The 18765-nt window shown below is 29.0% G+C and overlaps 1 protein-coding gene across 1 annotated transcript in view; it reads right to left on the reverse strand.

Annotated features, from left to right (window-relative positions):
• Window positions 1-4439: 4439 nt before the first annotated feature.
• LOC110264216 (replication factor C subunit 3-like) overlaps window positions 4440-18765 on the reverse strand; it is a 95249-nt gene continuing 80923 nt past the window's right edge. Inside the window, exons 8-11 of the mRNA XM_088494185.1 lie at window positions 9117-9186; window positions 8840-8917; window positions 6660-6792; window positions 4440-4670 (exon numbers count right to left, since the gene is read on the reverse strand). Of these exons, the coding sequence (XP_088350311.1) occupies window positions 4615-4670; window positions 6660-6792; window positions 8840-8917; window positions 9117-9186 (337 nt within the window). The 3' untranslated portion in view covers window positions 4440-4614. The remainder of the gene's footprint in view (window positions 4671-6659; window positions 6793-8839; window positions 8918-9116; window positions 9187-18765) is intronic.

An 18765-nucleotide genomic window follows, 5' to 3' on the forward strand; every position in this document is an offset into this window, starting at 1 on the left:
TCCCATACGACCTTAAAGAGGATCTCTCACGCCTCCTAAGACAAAGCAGAGACTTGTTTGCATTCACACCTGCCGATATGCCGGGAATAGACCCCGATCTAATGTCTCACCGACTAGCCGTAGACCCCAAGGCTAAACCTGTGGCACAGAGGAGACAAAAAATGTCTCCCGACCGAGCAGCTGAAGTCAAAAAATAGGTTAAAGCCCTCCTCGAAGCAAGCTTTATCAGGGAACTGCCCAACACAACATGGCTGGCTAACGTTGTGCTAGTAAAAAAGGCTAATGGAAAGCGGAGGATGTGCGTCGACCACACGAACCTGAATAAAGCCAGTCCAAAAGATGCCTTCCCTCTACCAAATATTGACGGGCTGGTAGACGCCGCATCCGGCCACCAGTACCTCAGTTTCATGGACGCGTATTCCGGATACAATCAGATACCCATGCACCGACCCAACGAGGAGAAGACGGCCTTCATCACTCCCGACGGCACGTACTGCTACACAGTTATGCCCTTCGACCTAAAAAATGTCGGAGCCACTTACCAAAGGCTCGTCAACAAGATTTTCCAAAACCTGTCTGGGACCAAGCTGGAAGTCTACATAGATGACATGCTCGCCAAGACCGAATCCGGCGGGCAACTCATCAGCGACCTCGAGCTTATAATGAACACCCTTAGAAGACATCAAATGCGCCTCAACCCGACAAAATGCGCATTCGGGATGGAAGCAGGAAAGTTCCTCGGTTTCATGATCACGCAACGTGGGGTAGAAGCTAACCCCAAAAAATGTAGAGCCGTCCCCGAAATGGCAAGCACAAAAAATCTCAAAGACATCCAGAAACTTACCGGCCAACTAACCGCACTATCTCGTTTTCTCGGCGCGTCGGCCCAAAAGGCGAACCCTTTCTTCAAACTTATGAAGAAAGGAACCCCCTTCAAATGGGAAGCGGAATGCGAAGAGGCATTCCAACATTTCAAGAAGTCCTAGCAAAACCCCTGGTTCTCGCTAAACCCCAAACAAGAGAGTTCCTCTACCCATCGTTGTCAAACTCTCGAGTTAACACGTAAACTCGTACGAGTTTACGAGTTTAGATATGGAAACGAGTTGACTCGGACATAGACTCTATCCTGAGTAAACTCGGCTAGACTCGGCTAGACCCGGTCAAACTCGGACAAACTCGTGAGTTTAGGACCGAGTTAGCGAGTTTGTGTTTTTCTTCATTTTTGCTAAAAAAAACACTTTTTTTATTAGGGTTACGATAACACTTCCAAAGAATAAAAGAAAACTCACTCACAACTCACTCATCTGCGTTATTTCTCTCAAGTCTCACTTTCTCCATGTTCTGCCGCAATCGCTGTTCCCCGTCGAGCTGCCGCTGTTTGCTTGCGTCTACTACCTCTGCTCTTATTTGCGCCATTGTCTTTGTGAATTTTATCTATGTTGCCCTCTACTTTGTATTTCTTCACATCTCCACTATCCGCAACTCCATCATGCTATCACCGTTCACGAGTTCGATTACTTCTCCTACAGTCCTATCTCTTTACCCCGTCGTGAAATCCATGACTCTTTGTCATCGTCGTTTCGTGCTGCTGCTGCACCTTCATTACCGCTGCCTACTGCACCCTTGTCTTCGATCTACTGTTGCTGGGACTTTGCCCCTTATTTTCTTCTGTATCCTCTATTTTTTGTATGCCTTTTGCCCCTTTTTTTGAGCATTTACTTCTTGATTTAATTTTTTTTCTTTTTAAATTTAATTCCTTCTAATTTTAGCCTATTGCTTATCATTTATGTTATATGGCCAGATGGTTCATCCATTCATGGCTGATTAGTAATTAATCATTTTGATTAGAGTTAATTTAATTATTTGATATTGTTCAATGTTCAATTAAAGATTTAGTATTACAGATTTAGAATTTTTAATTTTATGTGTTCTATGTTGTATTTATATAAGAATAATTATAGAGGATTTGAAAGTGTATTTTAAAATATTTGTTATAATGTATGCTATTATTTTAATTTATTATGTGCTTTAAGATTGACATTATTAATTTTGAAGGGTCAGAATTGAGTAAATATACATTATGTACGAATATATATATAAACTTCATAACAGGTGAACTCGTACGAGTCTACGAGTTAACTCGCGAGTCGAGTCTAGGTCAGCTCCACGAGTTTACTTAGACTCGCGAGTTCGACAACCTTGCCTCTACCTATACCTATCTATAACAGAGGAAGCACTCGCAGCAGCGCTTATCCGAGAAGACAAGAATAAGGCCCAACGACCCATCTACTTCATAAGCAAAGTCTTACAAGACACGGAATCGCGCTACTCACGCCTCGAGAAACTCACCTTTTCACTCCTCACGACATCCCGTCGTCTCGGACAATATTTCCAGGCTCACTCCATTACGGCCTGAACCGACCAAGCGGTCAGGCAAGTCCTGCAAAAGCCCGACTTAATCAAAGGAATAATCGGGAAAGGAGCCTACAAGCTCGAAAAACTCGACGGAACCGAGAATCCGAGAACCTGGAATACCGCCAACTTACGGCGATATTACACGTAGGAACACTCCCTCCCTTAAAACTATGTCTTTCACTTATATTATTTTATTTTATTCTCCTTGTATTATTTTAGGGTACTCTTTCCCTCCCCCCAAAACAGAGGGTTTTAATGAGGCCCAAACTTAATAAAATTTCATTTAAAAACGCACTTGCCCTGCTTCGTCCCATATTGTCATAACGGCAAAAAGAGTAAAACGGCCAAACACCCGGAAATCGATCACCCAAAGCCAATAAAACGGATATCCAAATAAGTAAACGGCTACTCGGGAATCGGTCACCCCAAAGCCAATAAAACGGATATCCAAATAAGTAAACGGCTACTCGGGAATCGATCACCCTGAGGCCAATAAAACAGATATCCAAATAACAAAATGGATATCCAAATAAGTAAACGGCTACTCGGGAATCGATCACCCCGAGGCCAATAAAACGGATATCCAAATAAGTAAACGGCTACTCGGAAATCGATCACCCAGAGGCCAATAAAATATATCCAAATAACCAAACGGATATCCAAATAAGTAAACGGCTACTCGGGAATTGATCACCCCAAGGCCAACAAAACGGATATCCAAAAAACAAAACGGGTATCCAAACAACAAAAAAATGACGGCCCGGGATCGATCACCGTGAGGTCAACAAAACGGAAATCTAAATAAGCTAAATAAACAAAGTCTTGAAATCGGCCCACTAAGAAGCCTAAAATAAGTTCACAATAACGGCCTAGAAAAGGCCACACAAAACAAGCATGAGCTGACGGTCTTCCAACTCGCGAAAAACCGGACTGACCAACATCCCGCCAATCAGTGCAGGGTGACGTCACGCCCTTTCTAGGCTCCTCACAGTCTCCCGAACTACAGAGAATTAGACTCTCCAAACAACTTAGCATTGAGACCAAGTAAGCATGCTCTCATGCTCCACGGGCAACTGTTCCATACCCGATCTCCGGGCCCTTCCTCGGAATGGTCATCAAACCCGGCATGTGATGAGATGCACAAAAAATGCAGTCCTCGCCTGACCATGAAACGGCTAGAAACTCCCCAAAATTCTCAACCTTGATCGAAAAAATCAAACAACGATCTCCTTGCCAAACCACAACGGCGAGGAAAAGGTTCCTCCAGCGATAAGACCGAGCACCTTCACTCTCTCGCTTCGGGGGCAACTGTTACGGATCCGGCCCACGGATCCTACACCTGGAACGGTCTCCGAACCCAGTTACCAGGGTCTGACCTGCTTCGCCCTTCCAGAAGGCCCGGAACCATCCCACTAGAGCTCCTAACCAACTTTCGAATTCAAACGTCTCCCTTATCTTAGCCAAATAAGATAAGATAAGATATTCACCATCACCTATAAATAGAGGACCCAGGTCGCTCCAGGTATTCATTCATTCCTCACACATTCTACCTCTTAGATCCATTCTGACTTGAACGTCAGAGTGTCTTTGCAGGTACCACCCCCATTACTCCAGTCAAATAATCCGGCATCCGCCTCGACCCGCAAGTTTCCGATCCATCTCTCAACCCGTACCGGAGGCATCCAGTACAGGACCAAAATAATTTATTCGTGGCATTAACCAATCGTGGGTTAAAAGTACTATTTCATACATTACTACAATTTATATTGAGCAAGAAGAAAGTGTCATTATTATTTGACGCAATCTATATATCTTAAGAACAATTCCTAAAGAAGACTTTTTCTGAATTGAATTTTTGGTACAAGTTTAACTAACTTTTATTTGTTTGAACCGAATAAAATTTAAAGAAAACAAATAAGTATCTTACATTATAAAAACAATTAATTGAAATCTTAATAAAAATAGTAAAATATTGTTTTATAAATTATATACTATGAAAAAATACTTTAAAAAAAGATAGTTATAAAAATAATCTCCCATGTTTTTGTTATATATAATAGATAACAAATTAAAAGATGCGAGAAAAATATCTATTTGATGGCCCATAATATTTTCCATTTAATGTAAATTCCTAGACACTTGCAAAGAACCAACCAAATGTCTTTGACATTACCGATCGCACTCCACATTTGGACTTGCCTAATACTTTCCTGTAGTTGAATTCTTGTACCAGCTCATGAATTTTGCAATAAACTCTGAAACAATGAAGAAAACAAATAAGAGTAAGAGAAATATCCACCATGAAAGTTTGATATTTTTTTGAGTAAACTATTATTTTTATTTATAAAAATTTAGAATATTGATCCATTCGTTTATAAGAAACACAATAATGAAATTAAAATTAAAATATTTTTATTATAAAAAATTTATCCTTCATAAATATAAAGTTTATTTTTATTTATTTATGAATAAATTTGTCAAGCATTTGAACTCTCATAAATAAAACACAATAATGTACTCTTTTATTTATGAAAACTATGAAAAAAAAATAAGTCATTGTTTATTGTTTTAAATATTCTTTTTGCTATAATTTTCAGATCGATCCAATTAAGGAATTAATTTTTCTTCACTTAAAAAGCAATTAACAAAAAATTCAAACATTTTTTTTTTCAAAAACCAGCAAGAAAGATGAAAAAGTGAAAGAGAAAGGAAGAGATAATGAAATTTGGTGAATTGTTCACACTAAGAACCTCCGTTTATGCTTATTTAGGCCATCATGATTGGTCTTCATCCATTCAAATAATTATGATTCTTACAATAATAAAGACATATGGATGAAATATAGGGAGTTTTATGAGTACTAGGGATGGTTCATTGCGTTCAACAATGTTATTCGGTAGCCTTAGATCTTAAATTTTTACAAGTTTAATCTCCGAAGTCTTACCTATAAATTATCACAAAAATCAAATAAAACAACAGCTACAGTTTTTAAAAAATAATGACGGAAAACCAAAGAAATGGGGGATTAGATAATTTCTCCATATTAAAAAAAAAAAAAAAAACGTTAATTAAAGAAAGAGAATTAGTTAACCAAGTTATTTGTTTTAGGTCCGTTTGGAAAGTTTTAAAAATTACATTTTCGAAGTTTTGACTTATGAAAAGTACTAGTACTAATGTTTGGTGTAATTTTTAAAATCAGATTGTAGCTTTCTAAGAAGCTATTTAAGTGTTTACGGAGAAGTTAAAAAAAATGACTTCTCTCATAATAAAAAAAGTTTTTTTTATCACATTTTGTTTAAAATAAGCACTTTTAGAACTAAAAACTAAATACAAAAGAACTTATTTATAAGCTACTTTTAATATAAATATTTATTATTTAAACTATTTTTTCAAAAAATTTAGTTAAGCTATTTATCAAACTGAGTTTTAGTATTTTAACTTTTTTACTTTCTTAAAAGAATATAAGATTATTCACTATGATGAATTGTCAAATAATAAATGAGTTTAAACTTACTTCATAATTGATTATAGTGTTTAGAATTTTTTTTTATATAATACTATCATACTAGATGTATATTAAAATCAGTTATCAAAATCAGAATAAAATAAATATTAGAATATAAAATATATATTAAAATCAGTAAAATTATACATATATTTGTGTCATGGGGGCTAATTTTAGTATGTAAATAGTATTTTTATTTTTGATAGGGTTTAGTTTTTATTTATTTCTCTAATCCCTGCCTAACTACTCCTAATTACTTGTAAAATATTTTATTTATCTAAGATACATAAATTGGTAAAAGGAGAAGACGAGATATAAATTACTCTTAAAGCATATTAATGAAATTTCATACATAGTTAAAATGATATTGATCTAATAATATGACTAGTCGCTTACCACAGGTGAAATTTAGAGGAACAAAACCCAAATTATAACGGACTATGGGATCGGGGGACTTCATTTAGGTTAACATAATAAAGGCAATATTATTATTAGGTATGTAAAAAAAGAGAAATAATGTTAGGGAGTTAATTTTTTTATCTCAATATTTTATTTTATATTATTAGTATTTAGGAGTTTAGGATTTAGAATTTAGTATAAAAATATTTTTGTTGATCAAATATTAATAAAAAAAAAGGATAAATTTTGTTGATTATGTAATATTATTAGTAAAAATAAAAAGAATATTTAAACAGAAAAATGGCTAAGGATAGAGAGCACGCGATGAGTTACTCCATACCTTCAACTTTCAAGTAATTTATTATTGCTTTCCTCTTTCTTGATTCATGGTGTTTTTCATTATTGGATTCCCCTTGTTTGTTTTGATGAGGACTATGTCTCTTCTGTGGTTCAAATTCAATCATGCTAACTTTCTGAAATGGAATAACCAAATAATATCATCAATAGGATTATAGGAAATCATTATATACAGAAAGTATAAAAGCATAAAGTAGTATGTGCAAATACGGTAATGCTAGAGAAAAATAAATATTTAATATTTATTAATTATGATAATAATTAATAAATATTAAATAAAATAAATTTTTGACTATTTTGAATAATATTTTTTAGTTATTAAATATTTTTTTTGGGTTATTAGTGTTTATTTGGGTGCTATCAAATTAATAAAAAAAGATTTTTTTAATTAAAAAATATTTTTTTTATTTTTTAGTGTATTTGACAAATTTTTAATAATAAAATAAAAATATTAAAAAATATAAAAATATTTTTTTGAGAAGTTACAAATTATATTTTTTGCCCAAACAAACCCTTATTGTGAAAAAGAAAAAGATATTATAAACTAAAAAAAAAATATTAATTAATTAATTATTGAAACAAGAAAAAGTTGTTTTTCACTGTCATATCTAGGATCTATCACATATCATTTTCTCAAGTTATATAATTGCAATTGATAGTGTCAATATGTTTTTTATTTTCAAGTTATTTAAATTTATTCTCTAAAATTAATATTTTTTACACAGTACAAATTATATGCATTTAATTTGGTTTTATGTTATTGTTTAACCCTATATGTTTTACAATTTATGTGATTTTTAAATTCGTAACTATAAAAAAGTCAAGTGTATCCTCTAATATAATAAGGTATATATTGATCATTGTGAAAAATATTTAAAACTCGAACACTATATAAAAGTGAATTTCATATTTAAAGAAAATAAATATTGTTAATTTTAATTTAATAATAATATTCTCTTAATTATATGTAACTCTTATAGATATTCTTCTATTATTAAAGATAGGATTTAATTATTCTATTGATCTCTATAGTTTCACTAAATTTATAATTAAATTTTTATATATTTTTTTTAGTTGAGTCCTTATACTACTTTTATTTTATAATTAGATCTTTTTTAGTGTAAAAATATATTAGAGTAAACTAAATATTTTTTTACAAATTAAAGGTATTTACAATTAAGAACTTAAATAGATTTTTTACCACATATTTTTTGGAAAAAATATTTCGTTAACTTTAATATTTTAGACATGAAAAAGACTTAATTATAAAATTAAAAATATTATAGGACGATCCAATTAAAAAGAAAAAAATATAAATATCTAATTATAAATTTGATAAAATTATAAAAATCAATAGAATGATTAAACTTAAAGATAATAAAATAACGAGCCATGAGGATAATTGAAAATATCATATAAAAAGATAATAAAAATATTAAATTCAAGAATGTCAATACCATTCTCCTTGCATAAAGAAAGGAACAAAAATAAATTTATCAAACACAAAATAAATTAAAAAATAAGCTTAAATAAGATTTTCATTTCTATAAATATATGGTTTTTATTCTATTTTTATATTTTTTTTGTCTCTTAAATTTTTTATTTTGATTTTCATCTAGGTAAAACTTCAGTTATTTATTTTAGTATTCGTTTGGATTAGTTTTGTTGGAGGAAAAGTAATTTTATTAAAAAAGTAAGTTATTTATTTTTTAAAAAACCAACAATATTTGGCATAAAAAAAAAGTAAAAGAAGTTTTTGTCATTTGATTTTTTTTAAATATATCTAAATGTGAAATAGTATTTTCTAACAAAAAGATTTTTTTAAAAATAGAAAAATAACTTTTTTTAAAAAACCAATCCAAACTTACCTTTAAAGCCTATTCGGTACCATTAAGTTGTTAAATTCTTTTTCAATAAAAAATATATTTTTATTTATTAATGTATTTGACAAAATTTTTGTAGTAAAAATAAAAATATTATAAAAATAAAACAAAAAATATTTTTTTAGAAGTTATAATTTATATTTTTTTACAAAGATTTTTTTTACTAAAAAAAGATATTTTTAATAAATAAACAAAAAATATTTTTATATTATTGTACTCAAACATAATTATTAAATAAAAAAATATTTACATGACGTGATGAAAGCGTTTGAGTTTGTACCTTGTACTTCATGTCGAGTTTGGCCACCCCCGAACGCAGTGAGGCATCAATCAAAGTTGTTAAGTGTTCTACCAACGACTGCATTAATAGAGACAACTTCTTTACACTAAAATTTAAATGCATATCAAGACTACCATAATAGTAGAGAACTGTTCCTTTTCTCTTTTATTATTTAACAAGAATGATCTGTTAATTGTGAAAAAATTAAGAAAATAAAGGAGAAAAATAGTTAAAACAAATTTATATGTTTTGTATGAATATCATAACTCGTACGTACCTTATAAACGAACTCAGCGGAAACGTCGTGAATCATTAGACTTTGCAGCTTTCTACGAATGAGATACAATCTAATGGATAGGGGAATAATATTTTCTTCTTAGATATAAATTAATAGTAAAATCAGTAAAATTTAATTTGCTTATAGTATTATATCCTTAATTATTACAATTTTTATTATCAATATATAATATTTGGATAATTTACGTGAATAAAATAAATAAAGTTAAAAATTATATACAGATATTATAAATACAAATAAATTACACATCTATATAGTTTATATTTTTTTTTAATTAAATCAATTTAATTCGATTTACATTAAATATACACCTTATTTAATTTATTATTGGCACACAATATATTTAGTAAATCGAATCAATCTGATTCTTGATTCAATTTACTACAGGTACATTATATACATAGTACGTAAATTGAATCAGTCTTATTCGATTTACTATTTGTACAGATTATTGACATTTCTTATTTTTAAGTTAATTGTATGGACTCTAGGGTTTAGGATTCAAATATCCCATTTAGATTCAAATAAAATATAAAAAAATCAAAACAAATAATAATAAAAATTTAAATTTTGTGATTAGTTCAAATTCCAGAAAAGTTACATTTTTACAAACTTACGAATTTAAAACAGAATAATAAACGATTTCTAAAAATTTATTTAAAATAATCCTTTGACTCATTAGCATCTAAAGAATCGTTATTATGACTTTTAATGTTAAAAAGCTTATTATAAAATATAACTCTCCAAAATGACATAAGAATTAAAACTTATATTTTTTCATAGTCAGGAATAACAGATAATTATACAATTTAAAAAGACCAATTATATTTATATAATAGGTAATTTGAGAAATAATTAAAATATTATATTAATTAAATTATCATTTAATTTATGAAATTAAGTACAGAAAAAATACCTTGATGACGTTATGTATTACTTCTAACACTAAAAAAATTTAATTTTTAATTTTTATGCCACTTTAGAAGATTATACTTTATACTAACTTTTTTAACATCAAAAGTCATACTAATAATGATTCTTTAAATACTAATAAGTTAAAGGATAATTCATAATGAATTTTTAGAAATCGTTTATTGTTTTGTTTTAAATTCATAAGTTTATATAAATATAGATTTTTTGGAATTTGAACTAAAAAGCAAAATTTAAATTTCTATTTTTATTCGTTTTAATTTTATGATATTTTATTTGAATTCAAATAAGGAGTATTGTTTATTCTTCATTAACTTTAAAACATATATAAATGTTAATAATCTATACAAGTAGTAAATAGAATAAGGCTAATTCAATTCACTATATAGATATTGTACCAGAAATAAATTAAATCATGCTTATTCAATTTACATGTATTTAGTATAAATTAAGTTAAATAATTCGATTTACATAAATATATAAATTAAATAGGCGTGTAATCTATTTATGTTTAGAATATCACTATAATTTTTAATTTCATTCATTTTATTAATATAAATTACTCTAATATTTGTGATGAATACATGCGTTTCTAGTAAAGTAATAAATATAATGCTCTTTGGAAAATAACCTATCACAAGAGATAATAAATAAAGTTATAAATTATGACCGTCAGTATTTAATCCTTTTTTTAAAATAAATGTAATCTATTTAAAAACTATTTAGAAAATATGATTAATCTAATTAGTAATATAAATTACCTTATAAATTTTAGGTATTTATATAAAAACATAAAAAACTAAAATTTATTTAATTAATAAAAAAATACATATAAAGAATATTTAAACATAAATGATCATTAGTTATGTTTATTTATAAGTACAGGACATTGAAATAATAAGAATGTTAAGATTCAAAATTATGTTTAAAAAATAAAATATGTACATAGATATTAAATTTTAAAATATTAAATTAGTGTATTTTGTGTTTTTTTATAGAAAAAAAATAAAGATATTACTAGTAAAAAACATAAATTATTTTTATTTTTTTATTATTTTTATTAATTTTTTATTATTATATTTTTTTTTTCAAAATTTGTGTAAAAAAATAAGAATAAATTAAATTTTTATAATTTATTTTTTTATATTTAATTTATTGTTAAACTATTTTTAACACCCAAATTAGTTACTAATTTAACACCCACTCTCGATCAGGTATATCCGTAAATGAGGATATTAAGAGTTAGTATAGATTGACTTTTGGAAAAAAATACTTATTTTTTATTATTTTAAAAAATATATTTTTTAACAGATAAAAATTATTTTAGATTTGGATAAATTTAAAAAAAAAAAAAAATTTAAATATTAAAAACGTCATTTATTTTTATTTTTTTTAAAAGCAAAGTATTGTTAGCTTTTAAAAAATAAATAATTTATATTTTTAATAAAAGTATTTTTTTTCAAAGGCATATTTAAATAAATTTTAAATTAAATAAAAGTATTTTATTTGTTTAAAAAATATTTTTTTAAATAAAAAAAATCAATCTAAACCAACACTAATTATGTATGAGGTTATGAAGAGATCTAGCTTCTAAAAGAGTGTTTAGTAGCAATTTAGTAGCCGTGAGAGAAAGGAAATAATATAGAAGGATTGGAGAGAAAGAGAGAAAAAGTAAATAAAGAATTTAGATTTGATTGGATAAAATTTTGTCTTTTATTTTGATAAAATTAGTTTTTTTAAAACTAAATTTTCAAAAGTTTTGGCAGTTATATTTAATAAGTTAAAATAAAAAAAAAACGGTTAACTAGTACAAGTTATAAAAAAATGTGTTTTATACAACTGTTTAAAATATTTAAAATAATTTTAATAAATATAAAAATGATAAATAATAAGAATAAATATAGATACTCATTAATATATAAAATTATATAAGACTTTTAAAATTTAAAATATCTTTATATGCATTTTCAATAATAAATTTGATTTTTAAAAACTAAAAACACAAGCACATACATAATATTTTTTATTTTCCAAACACAAACCAAGGTGTTTGTAATTTTCAGAATCATAAATAACTCTAAAAAGTTTTTACTAAAATGGATCTTCATGTTTTTGAATCTTCTATTATCCATGAGTTTAAAAATAGATAAAAATAAAATAATTTTTTATGTTTTTTATTCAATACTCAAATAATTTATTAGAATTAATATCTTTTGTAATACCAATACAATAACTTATAAAAATAAGAAATATTTAGGAGAATTAATATCTTTTGTAATACCAATACTTTGTAATTATTTAGGAGAATAAAAAGAATAAAGGTTTTATAGACTTAATAAAACCTTTCGCAACTATTTTTTTCAAAATAATAAAACTTGTAAATAGGGTTAAATTCTTTAAAGTCTTTCTCTCTTCTTTAAAATCTTTCAAACCAAACTCACAAATATATGATAAGTGATAAACTCATTAGTTATATAAAAATATAAATAAATTGGATCCCTAAACTATTCATTAGAGCTTGATTGAATTTAACTAGAATAATGCATCCTACAATAAAATTGAAGACATCATATCTATTTGTTCCATCAGATCTTTATCTTTCATAATTTTCATTTTAGCTTTCATAATTTTCATTTTCTTTAAAGATGTTTGAAACAATACCTTTTTCTAAAGCTTCCAAGAATTGCATATTGCTTTTCTATATTAAACCAAATCTTAACAAATTGGTTGTTTGGTTTATTTATTTATATATCAGGTCAGCTTGGTAATTTATCGATCTAATTATTTGATGATGCAGGCCCTAAGAATAAGAAAAAGGGTAAACACATTGGCAAAGCTAGGCTACAGAACTTGTGTTGTACCAAAGCAAGATGAAAAGGTTTTAGAAATTGAAGATCTAGAAAATATGACAGTTATAGGTTGTAACAATTTGAAAGAAGATTTCGATGCTATATTCATCACAGAATGAAAGGTTGCTAGTGTTATGAGTAATTTGTAATTTTTCATCTATTATTATCACTTGGTGTTATAGTAATATAGCCATCGTACTTTGCCCCTTGTTTGACATGTTTAATCACAATTTTTTGTAGATGTGTTTAAATTATAATTATTATGCAAACAAGTACTTAAGTAGTTAAAAAAAAAGAAGCAATGAGCAAAATAACTATGTATCAGCCTTTTTTTTAAAGCTCATGTATGAAATTTTGGGGGTTCAAAATTATCGCATTTTTTTTAAAAAGACTCACATAACTTTGCGGCGGTTTCAAAACCGTCGCAGATTTTTTTTTAAATCGATTAACCAAAATAGTTGTAGTTCTCCAACTACCGCAAATCAATTATCTGATTTTGTTGCAGTTGTGCCAACGATTCATTAGAACCACCACAAAATCAAATCTCCACCCCTAAAACTGCAACGTTTTTGGAACCACCGGTATGTCATTTTGCGGCAGTTTAAAACCACCACAAATCTATAAAAAAAACTGCCACTATATGGCGTGTATCTTGTAGTGGCATATGATGCCAAGAATATAATATTTTATAAAAGAAAGATGTTAACTCATTTTTAATTATCTTCTTAATTTATAAATGCAATATTTGAATTTTTTATCTTTTTATATTTTAAAAAAATAGTATATATAGTTTTTATCATTTGAATATTAAGAGCATAATTAGAATTCCCAATTAATATTCAAAATAATTACTCCATCTCTTAATTACACAGATGGTTGAATTAAAGAGTATTCACTAGGCCGCTAGGGTTTATAGAGTTTTTTATACCCTCTTAAGTTTTTGAGAGTTTTTACCAAAATTGAGTGGCTGAGAGTTTAGTCGTTTGCTAGTGTGAGATGGAGAACTGAGGGAGATAGAGGAGCTCTATGCCTTTGTTGAGTAGTGAACATTGTGAGAATAAGGTAGAGGAAGAGGAGATTATTGTTTTAGAAGAGGATTAGAGGCTTCAACATAGGAACAATTGAAGTAGTGTTCAATGCAATTTGGAGTTCTTCTTTGACAATGAAGCTGATGTTATTAGGGTGGAAAGAGGCTCACCAAAACTCATCAAACAATATATAATACACCTAAAGAGATGGAGTCCTTAAATGCAGATAGAGGAGTACTACTATTTGTTGATGGAATATGCCTAAATAATTCTGCAAAACAAAATCTAAATCTGAGAAGACCAGAAGGAGAAAATTCTCAATCAATGAAGAAACCCACACCAGTAAGCCTACTAAATAGCCTCTTTGAACTATCTGTCTATGACCATAACAGCCGAAAAACCTTCATAAACCATAACCAATAGTAAGACAAAAACAACAACAACAGACAATCTCAACCACCAAAAAGAAAATTCCCAGACCAAACCAAATAACCTTTTAACCCATAGTTACAATATCAACAACCACTAACAGCACAAACCCAAATCATAAACAATCACCAACCTGAAAATTTTAAGACCCTAATTTTTTTAAATTAAATAATAAATTAATTGAGACTTATTTATTTGTCTACAATTTTATTTACAAAAAAATATTTTACTAAAATTAATTTAATCATATTTTCATAATTCGAGTTTGAATTAATTAAAAAATCTTATATAAATTTTATACGAATTAGGTTTTTTTGCATATTTACAATTATATTTTAGTTTAATGAGAAATAACAAGGATTTGATCATTTAATTTGAATAATTAGTATTTTTATTTTAATTTATGAACCAAAAGAAATTTAATTAAATTATATCTAATTTAAAATTAGAGTACTTATTAAAAATTAATTAGTAAGTTGATAAACAAATAGTGTTCTTAAAGTAATTTTAACGGATTACATTTGGTTTTCAATTACTATCCTATCCTCTGATTTTATGAAAATACATATATTACCCTTACTTCCTTTTTCTTACCCTAACTTTATTAACACATATAGAGAAGAGAGAACAAGAGATAGAAAAGATAGAGAGGAAAACACAAGAAGAAGAAAGAAGAAGAGAGGGGCAGGGACGGCACCGGCGGCCTGGTCGCCGTCATCGCTGTCGAGCATGAGAAGAGGAAGAATGGATGTCTCATTGTCGTCATGGCTCATCGCCGTTGCTGGTGAGGGTTGAGTCCGTTGCCGTTGTTGCCATTGTTGTTTGAGCCAACATCAGAGAATGCTGTCATTGCATGAGGGTCCCGAGAGAGCTACGAGAGAGAGGTTCGAGGGTGAACTTATTCCTATCGCCACTGAGCTGTTGTCGTCTCCCACAGCTGTTGTTGGAGACTACGTCGTTGTGCTTCTAGTTGTCAGGAAGGGGCACTATTGTCACCGAAAAAATCATCGCTGGAGTTATTGTCACTTGTCCTAGCTTTGTCTTGTTTGTGCCAGTTCTGTTCTTATCGGTGAGGGTCACTGGAGCTACTGTTAGTCTGGTTATCTTGTTTTCTCTACCTTGAATTAATGTGGGTGAACGGATTTGCTGCCATTGTTGTTATTGTGGTTGTCTCGTTTTGCTACTGCTTTGTCAAAGCTGTTGTGAATGCTATTTATGCTGGTCCAGTTGTGTAGTTGAGTCACATTGAGGTAGGTGATGTTTGTTTTGCAAATTTGGAATGCTTTGAAAATTTAACAAATAAGTTGAATGAGTTGATTAAGGTTTTATAACTTGATTATCTTTATTAAAATTTCATTAATTATGTTTTGATAATTTATGATTATTTTTCATAATTGAGTAAAATCGATAACGAATTAAAAAATAATTAATAGCTCTAATAATAAAATTAATTAGTAACAATACTTGAAATCTCTTGGTGAATGGATTAGGATTTGGAAAGGTTTTTGTTGCCCTAATGTGTGAAAATTTAGTAACTTAAAGACAATTAAAAATAACAAACTAAGAATATTTATGTTGGTAAGTTGTTTGGTATTGGAAAGGTTGAGAAAGATTTGAGAGATGTTTGGTTTGGATGGAACCCTTGAAGGATAAAAAAATCTAAAATTTTAGAGGAGGTTCTACCAAAATTTTCATAATAGTAGAATTAAATTGAATAAAAAAATTATGAGAATTAGTTTTATAAAGACTATAAATTTTGTCTTGGAGTCCAAGTTGATTAATCCTGATTAAGAATTATATTTTGCATCGCTTTAGAAAATTTTAAAAAAGGGAAGTAATTATTTAAGGATAAATGATTATGTTTCAATTAAGATTATGATTGATAAATGAAATGATTTTGAGTCTTTTTAGAAGAGTTTTAAACTTAAAATGGAATTGAAGTTAGTTCGAAAACTTAGTTAAACAAAATGAGTTTTATGATTGGGTTAATTTGTGAAGTTGATTTAATTAACAATAGAAAGAATAAATAAGTAATTAAAATTAACTTAAAAAAGGTTTAACTAATTATGTATTAAAAAGTTAATTATTTATCAACCAAAGAGTTTGGAAATAGGAAGTGTGATGACAAAATAGTGATTTTCAAGAGTTATGAGGTAAATGTTAAGGACCTTTAGGTATATTCTAAATTGAACTTGAGAATTATGAAAGTTTAATTTACTAGCCCATAAAGTGACTAATTAAAGAATGATATAACGAGATTAAATGAGAAAGATGACGTGTTTGAGTTAAATTGAGGTTGATTATCGATGATTATGTTGTATGAGTTAGTTGCAACCTTGACCTTGATTTTAGACGCCTCATACCCGTAAACCATATGTAACAGCCTAAACCTAACCCATGGATATTAAAGTATGTAAAGTAGAAAGTGGAGTCGTGTTGATGGTTATGATGAGAATTATGTTGGTTATGAGATGTATAATGAAAAAAAGATTTGATTAGAGGTTTACAATGAAAAATAAGACTAATATGAGGTTTATTGTGAGAACTTGACTAAGTTGAGATATATGCAAGAGATTGTGATTGATGATACGATTAGTAATCATGATGATGGTTTTGGTTGATGATGATTATGTGGGATAATGATTCTGGTTGATGATGACTATGATGGATGATGGTATTGGCAAGGACATTGGTTTTGTCCCACTTGTTTACTTATGATTGAGATATGATTATTGATTGGCAATAACGTGGGTTTTGTCTTGCTTGCTTAGTGTTGCAGTGAGCAAGTAAGGTTGAGGATTTCCTCTCTTGTTACATTAGAAAATTGGGTAGAAGGTTAAGGAGTCTCTTCGATCAAATTTTCAAACTGTGGCATGAATGACCTAGATTGAGGATTTATTATCTTGTTACATCATAGTCTCTCTAATCGTAAGGGTGGCGTGATACTCTCACAGATAGTGCTGCCTCGAAGAGAAGGTGACAGGGCACTCTCTCTCTCTCTAAGACCGACTTGTGATAAGTGCGGAATGTTCCTTTTGAGAATGCACAACAAAAAGAGTATGTTTATGTTAGTTACCAGCTGTGTCAGGTCTGGCAATATAATCGACACGTAAGTTCACGACCAATAAGACAGGCATGCATCATATGCATTTGTTTGAATTATTTGGGTGCGTATTTTGTTGTTGTATTATGCATATGTGCTTTATTTGATTATGTGTTGTGTGTTATATGCTTTATATGTGCTTGTTTTATGTGATTGAATTGTTTGATTTGATTGTGTTTGCTAGTGTTTGGAGGTGATGGAGGTTGATGCAAATTGGCTTCATGATTTGCCCTTAGACTCTGGTTTGTGTGTTGGATGTATAGGAATGAGTGATGATAGTCTGTTGGCTAGAAAACTCTTAGGTGTGTCTTTGGCCTCTAAAGAAAATATTTATAGATTTATTTCACTTTTCAAATCACATATGACTAAGAAATATTTGGATATGAACTTGTATATAAGTGAAAATGATTTGAAACTAATGCAAGCTTTTATAAAGGTAAACTTTCTTGAGACGTGCGTTGACTACGTGTACTTATTTTTATTACTCTTGTAGCATTCCCTTTTCCTACTGAGGACTATGTGGTTTGGTTCTCACCCCTTATATCCAATATTTTTCAAAGGATGGACGGGAAGAAGATCCTTTGAGTTTGGATAAACAGACACCTTGAAGATTCGGATTCGTTTTCTTAAATGTTTTTCTCGCCTTTATTGTTATTATGCTTTTGTATAGAGCGATAGAAGTTCTAATTATGTAGTAATTGTTTGTAAATTATTACTATAAACTATTCTTGTAAATAAATAATATTATGATGATGTGATTGTATCTATTTATATTGGTATGATGTATTATAAAAAAATGCCTTATATTTTAAGCTTTTTTTTTAAAGGTTCCTACATATTATATATATATATATATATATAAGTCACTATAATAGCCTTGCTATTAGAGTGGCGCAACCAAAAGCATGACATTCTGATGGTGAGGGTGTTACATTATGGTATCAGAGCAGTTCTTCCTATTAGAGCCTGAGAAGTTGACTAACTATGTTTCATTACATACTCTGAGTGTCTGTCATGTAGTAGGTCTTATTTGGATGACAAGAATTAGAGGTGATTAACTCTGTTAGTCTATCGTGCACATTTCATAGTACTAGGTCTGGCTAACCTAATGCTATTAATAGGTTATTATAGACGATGTAGAATTGATAAGTAATGATAATCGTTAAGTTTGGGAATGTTAGGTGCTCTTCTTGGGTTAGTTTGTGTTGAAGCATGCGCTTTAATCGTGTTGCCTAATTTGGCGTATCGTTATTCTTCTATCTTTAATATTGGAATTCCTTATTTCAATT

Source organism: Arachis ipaensis, chromosome B7, assembly GCF_059453495.1.
Source record: "Arachis ipaensis isolate K30076 ecotype BB chromosome B7, ASM5945349v1, whole genome shotgun sequence".
In the NCBI taxonomy this organism is placed as follows: domain Eukaryota; kingdom Viridiplantae; phylum Streptophyta; class Magnoliopsida; order Fabales; family Fabaceae; genus Arachis; species Arachis ipaensis.